Source organism: Habropoda laboriosa, unplaced genomic scaffold, assembly GCF_001263275.1.
Source record: "Habropoda laboriosa isolate 0110345459 unplaced genomic scaffold, ASM126327v1 scaffold210, whole genome shotgun sequence".
In the NCBI taxonomy this organism is placed as follows: domain Eukaryota; kingdom Metazoa; phylum Arthropoda; class Insecta; order Hymenoptera; family Apidae; genus Habropoda; species Habropoda laboriosa.
In genome coordinates, this window is record NW_017100373.1 from 214,533 (window position 1) to 228,234 (window position 13,702).

General features: G+C 35.5%; 3 protein-coding genes across 3 annotated transcripts in view; 2 read left to right on the forward strand and 1 right to left on the reverse strand.

Moving 5' to 3' along the window:
* The window catches only part of LOC108574826 (probable chitinase 3), an 11,231-nt gene extending 7,105 nt beyond the window's left edge, over positions 1-4,126 (forward strand). The window contains 11 exon segments of the mRNA XM_017937473.1: positions 1-392; positions 472-786; positions 856-1,067; positions 1,128-1,406; positions 1,609-1,794; positions 1,883-2,171; positions 2,249-2,595; positions 2,657-3,085; positions 3,168-3,644; positions 3,770-3,895; positions 3,968-4,126. The exon segment at positions 1-392 is cut by the window's left edge and continues 8 nt beyond it. Of these exon segments, the coding sequence (XP_017792962.1) occupies positions 1-392; positions 472-786; positions 856-1,067; positions 1,128-1,406; positions 1,609-1,794; positions 1,883-2,171; positions 2,249-2,595; positions 2,657-3,085; positions 3,168-3,644; positions 3,770-3,895; positions 3,968-4,126 (3,211 nt within the window).
* Positions 4,127-4,256: 130 nt separating this feature from the next.
* On the forward strand, positions 4,257-11,891 carry LOC108574827 (solute carrier family 2, facilitated glucose transporter member 1-like). The gene is made up of 10 exons (XM_017937474.1): positions 4,257-4,358; positions 5,394-5,443; positions 6,226-6,278; positions 9,102-9,175; positions 10,037-10,144; positions 10,218-10,491; positions 10,574-10,867; positions 10,938-11,344; positions 11,425-11,696; positions 11,771-11,891. The coding sequence occupies exons 1-10, from the start codon at positions 4,257-4,259 to the stop codon at positions 11,889-11,891; spliced, it is 1,755 nt and encodes a 584-aa protein (XP_017792963.1).
* Positions 11,892-12,024: 133 nt separating this feature from the next.
* Positions 12,025-13,702, reverse strand: part of LOC108574902 (solute carrier family 25 member 35-like) — a 2,780-nt gene continuing 1,102 nt past the window's right edge. Inside the window, exons 2-5 of the mRNA XM_017937565.1 lie at positions 13,309-13,690; positions 12,920-13,138; positions 12,736-12,850; positions 12,025-12,653 (exon numbers count right to left, since the gene is read on the reverse strand). Coding sequence (XP_017793054.1) covers positions 12,460-12,653; positions 12,736-12,850; positions 12,920-13,138; positions 13,309-13,690 — 910 coding nt within the window. The 3' untranslated portion in view covers positions 12,025-12,459. The remainder of the gene's footprint in view (positions 12,654-12,735; positions 12,851-12,919; positions 13,139-13,308; positions 13,691-13,702) is intronic.

The following is a 13,702-nucleotide window of genomic DNA, read 5'->3' on the forward strand; positions in this document are numbered from 1 at the left end:
TGGACAATCGTTCTCCATAAATGATCCTAGTGTTGGAAGTGGATTGAACGTTCCAGCCAGTGCTGGACAAGCTGGAGAATTCACTAGAGCTGCTGGATTTTTGTCTTATTACGAAATCTGTGATAGAATAAGAAACCGTGGATGGAACGTGGTTCAAGATGCAGAGCACAGAATGGGCCCATACGCTTACAAAGGCAACCAATGGGTCAGCTTCGATGATGCTGAGATGATCAAAAAGAAGGCTCAATATGTTAGAGACATGGGTCTTGGTGGTGGAATGGTCTGGGCCTTAGATCTAGATGACTTCCGTGGGCGCTGTGGCGGAGGACCTCATCCATTGATGCACACACTACAGGAAGTCCTAGCTGATTCCCCTAGTAACGATGAAGAATGTAAAATCCATTGAATCTTCATCTGTTCATTGTCATTTAATTTTTCTTTTTCAAGAAGTATTCTGTGATTTATCGATAGCTATGAAGCCACAGATAAGCGAAGATGATTTGACTCAAGGTCCACCAGCACCTACAACAGCATCCACTGTAGCACCCACCACTGTTAACGTACCTGTATCATCCTCAACGTCGAAGGATCACTTAAAACCAGTGGATAGGTTTAAAATGATCTGCTACTTTACCAACTGGGCCTGGTACCGTCAGAACGGAGGGAAATTCTTGCCTGAAGACGTAGATACTGACTTATGCACTCATGTTCTGTATGGTTTTGCCGTTCTTGATGGATCTCAATTGATCATCAAGTCCCATGATCCTTGGGCTGATATAGATAACAGTAAATATCCAAATTGATCTCGTACTGAATCCTTCCTTCTTCCTACCTACCTCTATACTTCATTTTCAGAATTCTATGAGAAAGTAGCAGCTTTGAAATCGAAAGGAGTGAAAGTGTTAATGGCCATAGGTGGATGGAACGATTCCGCTGGCGATAAATACAGTCGCTTGGTGACTTCTCCATCAGCTAGGCGTAGGTTCATTGAGAACGTGATCCAATTTATAGAAAAATACGAATTCGAAGGTCTGGATTTAGACTGGGAGTATCCAGTATGTTGGCAGGTAAGTTTGAATTAAAATGTCTATTTTAAAAAATAAACTTATCAATTAAACAAATTTCAGGTAGACTGTAAAAAGGGTCCAGCTTCAGACAAAGAAGGCTTTGCTAGTCTAGTAGAAGAATTGAGCGCAGAATTTAAACCAAAAGGTCTATTACTATCTGCAGCAGTTTCCCCGAGTAAACGCGTTATCGACACTGGTTACAACGTTCCCATCTTGGCAAAATATTTAGACTGGATATCTGTAATGACCTATGACTACCATGGTCAATGGGACAAGAAAACCGGTCACGTCGCGCCTCTGTACGGGTTAGCCAGCGACTGGGAGCAGACGTTTAACGCGGTACGTTTCAGAGTGATAATTAAACCAGGTGCAGACGAACGGTTTGCGGCAGCGTCACCGCCGCGGAAAATTAACGCTGCGTTTTAAAAAAGCTTTGATTTATATGAAGCAATTCACATGGAACGCAAAGACGCAATATAACACGTCTGCACCGGGCCTAAACACAGACGCGTTTTCCACTGTCGCTTTATCGGTCTTGTAGAATTTCTCGATTCATTACTGGATGGAGAAAGGAGCACCAGCGGATAAACTAGTTATGGGAGCTCCCCTGTACGGACAATCCTTCTCCCTGGCGGAAAGAAGTCAGAGAGGTTTAAACGCGCCCACTTATGGTGGTGGTGAAGCTGGAGAAGCGACCAGAGCTAGAGGGTTCTTGTCTTATTATGAAGTATACACTCTACCACCTCACTTATCATTTTCTTCCTGTGTGTATATTTATCACGTTTCTTTTTCAACTTTTCTCTGAATTATTGTAGATTTGTGAAAGGACTCTGCAAAAGGGTTGGACGGTAGTTCAAGATAAACAACGACGTATTGGTCCATATGCCTACAGAGGAGATCAGTGGGTCAGTTTCGACGATACGAGACAAATTAAATTGAAAGCAGAATTCATCAAAGATCTTGGTCTAGCTGGTGGTATGGTATGGGCACTTGATTTGGATGATTTCAAGAACAGATGCAACTGTGAACCCAGTCCACTTCTCAGAACCATGAACAGAGTTCTGAGGGACTACCCCAAAGGCCCATTGTGCCCCATAACGAATGGTAAATATTCTTCAAAGACTAAAAAATTACTTTACAAGTAAAATCAAGTGATGAAAATTTCTTATTCCTATAAATAGATTTTACAACTATCGATGCTGGTGAAACTACCACTACAACCACCACTGGAAGTCCAAGTTGGGAAGTTACAACTTCTTCTAGACCCACATACTTGCCACCAACGTCTACTGATTCAGACTTAGACATTGATGATGCAGAAGAAGTGGAAGTTGAACCATCGTTAGTGGGAGTTTCACACGAGGATTGTGAAAATCGTTTGTTCGTTCCACATAAGAAAGATTGTTCCAAATATTTCTTGTGCAATTTTGGAAAGCTCACTGAACGCGCTTGTCCCCCTGGTCTCTTCTGGAATGAGGATCGTTGTGACTGGCCTGAGAACACTAAATGCAAGGACTCTCTACGACAGGTGAATATTAATGTAACCAATTCCTCTTTTATAATATATATAACTACTTTTAAATTTATAGTCCAATGAATTGCTGCCCCTGATCACTACGAAGGAACCAGACCAGAAGAAAGTGATCTGCTACCTAATGAAGTGGTCACGAAGGCGACCAAGATCTGGACAATTCCTCCCTAAGGACATCGACACAAAATTGTGCACTCACATAGTCTACGGTTTGGCTACATTAGACCCAAAACGATTGATTATTGAAAATCTACAGGGTATAGATCAGAAACAACTTCTTACTAAACTAGTAGACATCAAAGTTAAGACAGGATTGAAAATTCTGGTTGGCTTGGGCGGCTGGGAGGATTCTAAGGATAACAAGTACAGCAGATTGGCACATAGCAAATCGGAACGTCAGAGATTTGCTCGCCACGCTTCTAATTACATTCAAAGCCACGGATTCGATGGTCTAGACCTTATTTGGGAGTATCCAGTATGCTGGCAGGTGCTTAAAATTACTCATACCAATCTTTACATGTCTCTACCTTTGGAAATCATTATGAAATAATGTTTTTATAATTCTACAGGTCGATTGTAGCCGTGGACCATCCAGTGATAGAGAAGCTTTCGCAGCTCTGTTAAAGGAATTAAATGCAGCTTTCAAACCCAAAGGTTTATTCCTCTCTGCTGCAGTTTCAGCTAGCAAAGAGGTCATAGATCTAGCCTACTACGTTCCAGCGTTGGTGAAGTATTTGGATTGGCTCGGTGTAATGAGCTACGACTATCATGGCTACTGGGAAGGCAAGACTGGCCTCGTAGCCCCGCTTTATCGCAGCCAAAATGAGCAGACCGCGTATTTGAACGTGAACTTCTCGATAACGTACTGGCTGGAACAAGGTGTGCCCGCGAGTAAACTGATAATGGGCATACCAACTTACGGGCAAAGCTTCAAGTTATCGAGAAAATCGCAGATGAAAGAGACGCCTGGCCTGGACGTGGAAGTTTCTGGACCTGGATATCCAGGAGACTTTACTAAGCAACCAGGCATGCTTGCTTACTACGAGGTACGGATTATCGAGAGTACGATAAACGGTAGAAAAATATAATAGTATAAAATCATCTATTTTTTCTGTCTATTTCCACTGAATTTTTTTGCACTGATTTCAACCTTTCACAAATACGTTCACAGATATGCGATAACGTCAGAAGCAGAAAATGGTCCGTTGTCAAAGATCAAAAGAGTCTGGTCGGACCGTACGCCACCAAGGACGACCAATGGGTCAGCTACGAGGATGTGTCTAGTGTAAAGAAAAAGGTAATTGTCTTCTATAAATGGCCTAACGGTGATACTATATAAAATATAATAATAAGGATAATTTCCTTTTAGGCTGAATTCATAAGAGATTCCAATCTTGGCGGCGCCATGATCTGGTCTCTGGATCTGGACGACTTCAAAGAGCAGTGTGGCTGTGGCAAGTACCCTCTGTTGACGGCATTGAGCGAAGGAATCAGAGGAGAAGGAGATCACAGGATGGACTGCACTTGAGATAAACGATAACTGGTTGACGTTGCGTGCCATTTTCACGGAATTCGGTAAATCTCGGATCGCCTCAAAGTTCAGAAGTTCAGCTTAAAACGACAGTAATACCATTAGGAAAGAATAATTTAGAAAAAGAATGAATAAACAGCGTAATAGGATCAATGCAGGATTTTGTCTACGAATACTTCGCAACCGAAAACCGCATTATGTTCTGATGCAGTGGTATAATAGTACCACTGTAACGAGTAGTGGTAATAAGGCTCTTCGCTTTACATTTATCAACAGATAAATTCCTCGTAAAGAAGAAGAACAATTTTTCCTTTCACGTACTTTTATCTTACTCCTTCTCCTTCGACGAATCAGCTAACTGGTTACTGATGTAATGGAGCATTACATACTACGAGTCTGGAGATAAATATTGTACAATAGTCCGATTCACTACGGTACACTGGTCATCGGTTACGTAAATTGTGTGTGTTTCTGTGTGATGCTTTAAGTTCATGTTTAAAGAAAAATAAGAAGAGAAAAAAAGTTAGCAAATTGCATACGCTGTACATATCAAAAACGTGTAATCTGTGTACGCTAAGGAAAACTTGTACGTGAAACTTTGCTCTAAAAACTCTTTCGGGTGACATATGTACATGGAATTTCTTTTACACGCTAAACACAAAGAAAAATGTAATTGTCACCGCGTCCCCTGGGAAGACAATTTGAATGATCTCGTAAGTGTACGTGTACGCACGATTTTCGCATGAAACAACATCTGTAATGTTAAAAGTATACGATACTAAATACAACGTGTCATAAAAAAAATACTGCATTATACGCGGTCAGTCATTTACCCCAGGGAATGACATGAAGGAATTAGATTAGTGACGATGCTGCAAATTACATCGTTTACCCTGCCAAAATGTTCATTTTTCTTAAATCATATGAATTTCAAATTAATTTTTATTTCTAAAAAGGAAAGCGATTTGTTTTAGTATAATTTTTATTCGTCTAAAAAAAGTGGCCTAAAGTGTAAAATTGAAGTCACAAACTACAATTGGATTAGTGTTCTGAACTTGTGTGTTCACGCAAAAGTGAAGTTCTTTCGCGTAAATTTTCCCGTAAGAGCGTTCCATCAAGGTTAGAATTAATTACACGAGTAAATAAGAAATACGTAATGCTAGGCAGGATAGGAGAGGGTAGAAAAGGGTGGGGAGTTCTGACATCTGAAATCATTCACAATATTTGAACTAGTCCCTCGCGAGCAGCGTGACGAAGTTGTTAGACGACTGTGCATTCTGGGACTCAGAAGAAAACTCTCTTGCAAAAAGCGATGTGAGTTATTTAAACTTTTCCTGACTCATATCGTGAACGATTAGTCAACATAATTGCGTACTTTAAATACAATAAAGCGTGTTGAAAATTTATAATGAAAATTTCAAAACTGTATATAGGGAAATATTTCAAGGAATATGGTCATATATCCACATTTTTTATCAGGCAGATCTAATGATCACAAAGTAGAAAAACCGTAAATAAAATTTTAGTTAATTATTCGCATAGGCCCTTGAACTAGATTTTCAGAAAAATTTCTGCCGAAATAGAAAGTAAAATGTTATCTCGATGTAAAAAGAGATTACAGAAGCGTAGATTTTAGTTATCTAGAAAGTGTAACATTCTCACGTTACGTTTTGAATCGTAGTATTACCGTTGATCTTCAGTAAGTTAAGAATGACCTGTATTCGGGCTATTATCACCAGCAAGACAAGCGAACAAAGGCATTTACCTTACGAATCATTGTGATTGGTTACGTTAACAACGAGCCGAACGAAGAAATACTGGTTCAAACAGTCGATGATCGTTGGAAATTCGTTTTCAACCTTCGATAAATTTCGATAATTGACTCGCGTTATCGATGAGGCAGACACGCTTTAAATCTGTAACGGAAACTGTCCAAGCATGTTGAATTCGTGCAAAGTAATTGTAGAAAGTAACATGTAGGTGTAGAAAGTAACTAACCGCAAAAATGGCATTCGATTACGATCTATTATACATATTACTTAAATCCTTCTAAGGAGTGTTATATTATTTTAAACATTATCTATTTCTTTATGTAGATCGTCGTATTCGTGTTACGATTCGGAAATTGAAGACATGCACGACTATAAAGGTACGTAAAAATCGATTCGTTATTTCCGATGTTCAATGCCCAGTTCATTTTTATTATTATTATTATTATTATTACATAGTTGTAGGGTAACAAATGCTATATAATTACGTAGTATAATGTATACAAAGGCAAATAAAGAAGGAAAGAGGGGTTAAAATTTGTTACAAAGAATAAAAGAAGAGATAAGAGAAGATAATGATCGATCGAAATTAAAATCTCGAATTAATTGGCACTCAACTGGTCATCTAAACATTGTTTGATGCTGCTTATCGTATCGTGTGATAAATAATTTATTTGTGCTAGGTCCGACAACGAAAGTGTACTTGATACATCTACGTGTTATTGACCTACCTTTTTTTAATTTTTATATATTTATTACAAGTCATTGCAGCAGTACGATAAGAAAAAAATCATATACAGGTACGCTCATTAATATCCAGCCACTCTTCAGAACAGTATAACTTTTTTTAAATTGGACCAAACGACTTGAGCTTTTTTGAGAAGTTAGAAGGATTAGTTTATTAGATGACGTGTACAAAAAGTTTTCAAAAAATTGTGATTTGCGGGAATCGTGAAGAAAATTGTAAAGATCACTTTTTACAACTTTTTTATCTGAGAATGTAGTAAAAATTTAAAACATACAATATAAAAATATAAAACAATTATACATGTTGAAAATTTCATCGAAAGCAGTTAACGTTGCTATGAGCTACAAGCAGTTAAAAATTCGGAAAGTCGCAGATTTTCACGATTCTCGGCTTGTAACTGTAATTTTAGATATTTTTACATCTTTCGATGCCTGTCGCTTGTTTCTGCATCACCCGATTTCGATGAAATTTTCATCATGTACATATACATATGTATGTATAATTTACACAGATCTGCAAAACGTATGTTTTCAATTTTCACAACAAACTCAGATAAAAAAGTTGTAAAAAGTGACCTTTACAATTTTCTTCGCAATTCCCACAAATTACAATTTTTCAAAATTTGTTATCATGTCATCTAGTAAACTAATCTCTCCAACTTCTCAAAAAAACTCAAGTCGTTTTATGCAATTTTAAAACAGTTCAGTATGCATAGTGTTCTAAAGAATGGCCGGATATTAATGAGCGTAATGGTAGATCGAACAAATGTAATTACTTATACAGGGTGTCCCCGGATTAAACGATCAAACTGCATCAGTATGTTCTACGAGTAAAAATAAGAATAAAAATGTTATATCAACATAGGTCCGCAAATGCTTTATAAAAAAGTTATAATAAAAATATGAAACCTAAAGTCAATAACGAGTTCGTCGGAATGTAATAATAAGACGACGGTATTTATGAAATCTGCTCCTTCTAGCCATGTTTACTATTTGAAATAGTCGAACGCGATAACACAGAGATTGAATTATGTAAATATCTGTACTGTTATGATGAGTGAGCGAATTAGCATCAGTTCCGAAACGTTATTGATTTTAGGTTTCATATTTTTATTATAACTTTTTTATAAAGCGTTTGCAGCAGACCTATGTTCATATAAGATTTTTATCTTATTTTTACTCATAGAAGCAGTTTATAGGTGCAGGTATTCATAGATGCAGTTTGATCGTTTAATCGGGAGTCACCCTGTATATTTAAATTATCCATCAACATTGACATTGTCCTTTCCGTTGACATTGGACCTTTTCGTTGCGAGATAATGACTGCACGTGCATGATTATTATCGACTAACTTGCACTTCGATGTTTACATATGTAGCTCCATCTCCTTTATGTGATGCAATTAAGATTTGCAGTGATATTTATATGGCAAGTGTTCTTCACCACTGTCAAAAGGATATCCATTGTCTGATTAGATTGTCAACGCGATGTAGTACTATAAATAGAAAACGTGTACTGCCCTTTAGGGTTTCGCTATATGTATATGTATATCTTTTGTTACAGCAGCATTATATGTATATGTTTGTATAGTAGACCAGGAAGTTGACAAAACAAATAAAACAATTGAAAATACTTAAATTAAGCTACGCAATATTCCTTTTTTTTGCAGACCGGTATGAATCTTTTAATAATTTAAAAAAAAACAAAATCAAAGTTTCTTGCGATATTTATAATGGAACGAGAATGCAAAAAAATTTATCAACTCCATCGAAAAGTATCTATCCGATAGGATCGTTTTTACATTTACGCTAATTCTAAATTGAATCGTTCGACTTGTATTCGTCAAATTTGAAAACAGAATCAAAGTATTTACTCGTTATAAATGACGCGTTTACCGACCAAGTATGTAATGCTTTTAAGGAAAAAGTAATTTAATTAAACGCACGCTAGGTAGAATAGACGCCGTGTGTCAAATGTACGTTTTCCGGCCGTTCACTTAATCGGAACAGTTGCATCAACCTTAAACAATATCATCTACAATTGCATCATGTGAATAAAAAATTTGTCCAATCTTTTTTGCCATGCAATAGCATCAAAAGCAAAGCCAACACTTCTGTAATGCCAACAACAGCGTTTTATTTCTAGTGTTATTTACCGTTCTGACGTCGTGTCACCGACACGTGTTGTTGGAAGCATGGCGTTAGGTAATATTTGTTGAAACCTTTTGATCTTATATTCTTTGCGTAGTCTTATTTCAAAATACCATTCTTTTACGACACTTATTTTAAAAATGTGTTTTCCGTACGAGGTATTGACCCAGACTTATAACATCTAAAATTATTCGAGGAGATCGTCCGTCTTTGCGCGTTAACGTTATACATTCATAACAAAGGGTAACTTAACTTTTTAAGGTACATATAAAATATCCATGTACGATTGTTTAATCGTAATTGCAGATAGTCATACTGCTGTGCTTACGGACGCCGAACGTCCACATCAATGCAATTCAGACACACGCGACGAAAAATCAGTAAGTGCACAGTTTATTAACTAAAGTTTAAACCAAAAGTATGTATCGCTCATTAATTTATACATTATTCATAAAAATCGCATTGAATCAAAGAATCTTACAATTATAACTAATTGAATCTTTCAGTTATAAATTGATGAAATACCTTAAACATAAGGGAATTTGTAGGTAATTTAAGTATAATTATTCAATGTATTTTATAAGTTACTTTATTTTATATTGATAAAAAAGATTGTAAGATTTTTATGTAGAAGTTTTTATGTATGCCTCAAGGATTTCATAATATTTGAATAAAGTATTCGTACTTTACATGATATAGCATCTTCATATATAATCCCTTTTTTCAACTTAAATAGCAATGATATGAGTGCATGTAGAAAGATTTGGGTATCACTGTTATGTGTGTGTTGGAATCAGCTTAAATCTTATCAGAACGCACACATGCCATGTTTGTATTCTATATAAAACGTATACATACATGAGAATTAAAAGAGAATTTATTCTTAATAAAAGGTCATGTTATTTTCCATTATCGTACATCTCATGCTTGAACCTACTTCTCAGACTGCTTTAAAACACATTTAATGTGAATAAAAAAAATGAATTGAAGCAGTTGACCTATTATTATTTTTTTTAATTTAACTATCAAATGATCACTCAGTTTTACATTTTGTAATTTTCTGCTCCAAATAACTTGTACACATAGGAACTGCTTTATTGTAAAATTTTGTTTTACTTTAGAAATCTGAACATAATTTACTTTGCACGACAAGTTAAATATTGATAAGTATGCAGTAATTCTTATTTGTAACTTTATCTCAAAAGCAAGTATAAAAGCATATATTTTAAAAATTTCATTAGGCACCAGGAGGATGGACCCTCATATTAGTTGTAGCAGGTGTTACTTGCTGCTTAGGATCAGCTGTACCAGCAGGATTTAACATAGGAGTATTAAATAATGCAGCCCATGTTAGTATTTCTACGTACTTGTTTTAGAAACTTATAAAAGAAAATATTTCTAATAAATATATATGTGTTGTAGTTGGTAGGAGGATTTTGTAATGAAAGTGTCAAGGAAAGATATGGAGTAGATGTTTCTGATAATGGTCTAAAAATAATTTGGTCTACTGTTGTTTCAATTTGTTTGATTGGTGGCGCAGTTGGTTCATTTTTATCTAGCTGGATAGCAGATAGGTATGGAAGAAAAAAGGCCCTATGCATTGGAAACATATTTGGCATTGTAGGAGCTGTTATGTTTTTCCTAGTACGCAAATTAAATTCCATCGAACTCTTGTTAGCAGGTCGATTAGCTGTAGGTAAGTCCAAAAATATTAATTTTCGAAATTTCAGATAACTTGTGTGAAATTTTTTATATGGAAAACTAAATATATTTTTTAGGCTTTTCTGGAGGTTTTGCGACATGTTTAGTACCAATGTACATGGCAGAAATTGCACCACTCAGACTGAGGGGTGCAGTTGGAGTTTTATGTCAACTAGGACTCACAGGTGGAGTGTTCTTAGGACAAATTGCAGGACTTAATACAGTTCTGGGAACTGAAAACTCTTGGCATTATATGTTAGGAGCATTTGTCCCATTATGTATGTATGCCTTGGTTGTTACGAGCATTGTTTTACCAGAAAGTCCTAAATATTTGTTCATAATTAAAGAGCAGAAACAAAAAGCTTTAGATGGTTAGTAAATGTTAGTGTTGTGGTAAATAATATAATTACAATTGAAAGAAACATTGCTTTAATATTTCAGAACTCAGGAGGATACGTAACATGGATGTAATGTTACTACAAGTGGAGATTTCTAGTTTGCAGCAGGAAATAGAAATGAAAACGACAGTTGAACCTTGGACTGTCAAACGTATTTTAAAAGATCCAAGTTTAAGGCTTCCTATATTTTTAGTTTGTATAATACAGTTTGGACAACAAATGAGTGGTATAAACGTTGTATTTTACTACTCGAACTTTATATTCGTCGATGCTGGACTTGGCATCACTGGAGCACAGTATGCTACTCTTGGAACTGGTGTAGCTAATATTGCTATGGCTCTTGTCTCGGTACCAGTGATGTCATCCTTAAATAGAAGAGGTGTCCTACTCACCAGTATTTACTTGTGCTTCGGATGTTTATTAGTTTTATGTACTTCTATCTTATTAATTGTAAGTAAAATTATTTTAATTAAGATAACTTCTAAAAGAGGCTAGAAAGATTTATGAAATAATTATTTATATCTTTGCAGCATGTGTCTTCGCGTATGCCGATTGTGTGTACAGTCACCGTTTTGGCCTATGTGATATTTTATGGTATTGGTCTTGGTCCAATACCTTACTTCATCGGATCTGAATTATTCGATGTTGGTCCCAGACCAGTGGCTATGGCCTTGGGTAGTATTTTTAATTGGGGTGGAAATTTTATAGTTGGCATGATGTTTCCAACAGTAGAAAGTATTATAGGAGCATACACCTTCTTAATATTTGTTGGATTCCTTTTACTTTTAGCACAAATCGTTAGGTACGTAGTATAAATATTTAGAATATGTTATTTAAAAGTAATTAAAGCGTAACATATAACATTAATGTATTTAGGAAATATTTACCCGAGACAAGAGGAAGAAGTACAATGGACGTAGCGGCATCGATAAGTCAAGGATTCAAATCTAGGCCAAATTCTACTCGTGCCGCTAAAATTAAAAAAATTAGTACATGAAAAAATCATTTCGATTCGATATTTTTACAGATAGATAGATTTAAAATTTTTCGATTATAAATTTTGTATAAATATTTAATTAGTAAGAACTATTTAAGTACATGAATTTTTATACTATTCAGATAAAAATTTTACTGCAGTCCTATTTACTACTTTCGTTTTAAGCTATTTGTATGCTAAGGAATAATGTCAATTCATCAACAAATTGTGCAATGCTGACGACATTATATTTTTTTGTCAGCTTTAAACAGTTACAAATATTTAAGTATTTCGACCATACTAACGAAATATTTTTGAACCACAGAAGGACCAATTATTAGGAAAAGGTACGATAGAAATGTGTTTAGTATCTTATAATGGAGAACATCTGGACACTATCATAAAATTGTGGACAATCGAGTCGACCGTGTTTTATGTACATACAATTAACTAAATTATGAAACATGTATAATAACTGCCCATATAAGAAATTCATTTATTATTTTGTACATGTCATACTTATATAATAGTTCGAAAATTATAAAATTTTTCGTCCCACATTTCTAAAAAATTTATTCTCGTATTAATGTTAACTTCGAACTCTATCATACAATTGATCTAATTTTTCATAAAAAACTAAACACAGCACAGTGTGCGGTGCTATTCTCATCCACGTTGGAAAAATTCCTTTGTACAAGCCAGTCAGTCCTTCTGTTCTGAATATTTTAATTAGTGCATCCAAAAGTCCATTGTATAAAGAACCTTTTCCACCAGCATCTGTGCCTATGTAAGATTATACATTTATTGATATAAATATTGGTGCAAATATCCGTAAAAATTAATTTTAAAATACAATTATACTTACGTTGATTGTACAGTCTTGTTGCTAAAACGTCGAACGGTTGTATAGTTAATGCTACGCAACTTCCGCCAATTAAGGAAGCCAAAAAAGTTAGTCGTATTGGTTGATTTGGAAATACCTAAAAAAAAAAAAGGAAAGATCAGATGCATTTTTCGATTTATATTACGATATTTACTTAAATACTCACTTCTAGTGAGCGTAACCAATCCGCAGTTAATCCGAAAGTAGTCAATTGGGTCGCAGATCCTACAAAAAGGCGTGGTATGTTGGCATGCCAGCCGCGATACAAGGCAACTATTCCCCCTTCTTTCCATAAAGATTTGAATGCGTACCAGGTACCTTCATGATTGTGCTGATAACCAACAGCTATAGATTGTGCTGATTGTGCTTGTATTTGTGTTTTCACCTATTAAAATAGAATTGTTCATGTTTAATTTATAGGGTAAACTGTAACGATGTGTCTTGATACATTAACATATCAATTTTGATTAAATCATCCGTGTCACTGATACTTAGGATTACGTACTTGATACTTATAGTGTGCAGAGTAATTTAAAACATAGTAAATAAATTTACCATATAAAAAGGACTGCCAAGAACAGCTCCAATGCATCCGGCTGTTCCAGTTATTAGTGTAGTTTTTAAGATGTCAGTATTCCCCTTATCGTTTACAGTAAGCTCGGACTTTTTCGCTATATTGTAGATACCTAACCGTATTCCGTTGAGCACCACTTGAAAATAGAGAGCTGGCACAATACCGGCTTGTAAAGCAAGTACACCCTCATGTTTCGCTATTAAATATGCTGCGTGCAGGGTGTTCTTATATATTTTTTTGTATGAATTTCGCGCTTCTAGCTCTCCTTGTAATTGTAAACGTACTTTTATAACGTCAACTGGATTTGTAAAAAATCCAGCACCCACTGCTGCTAATGCTCCAATTGCAAATTCGATACCTAGACTAATAAAAGGA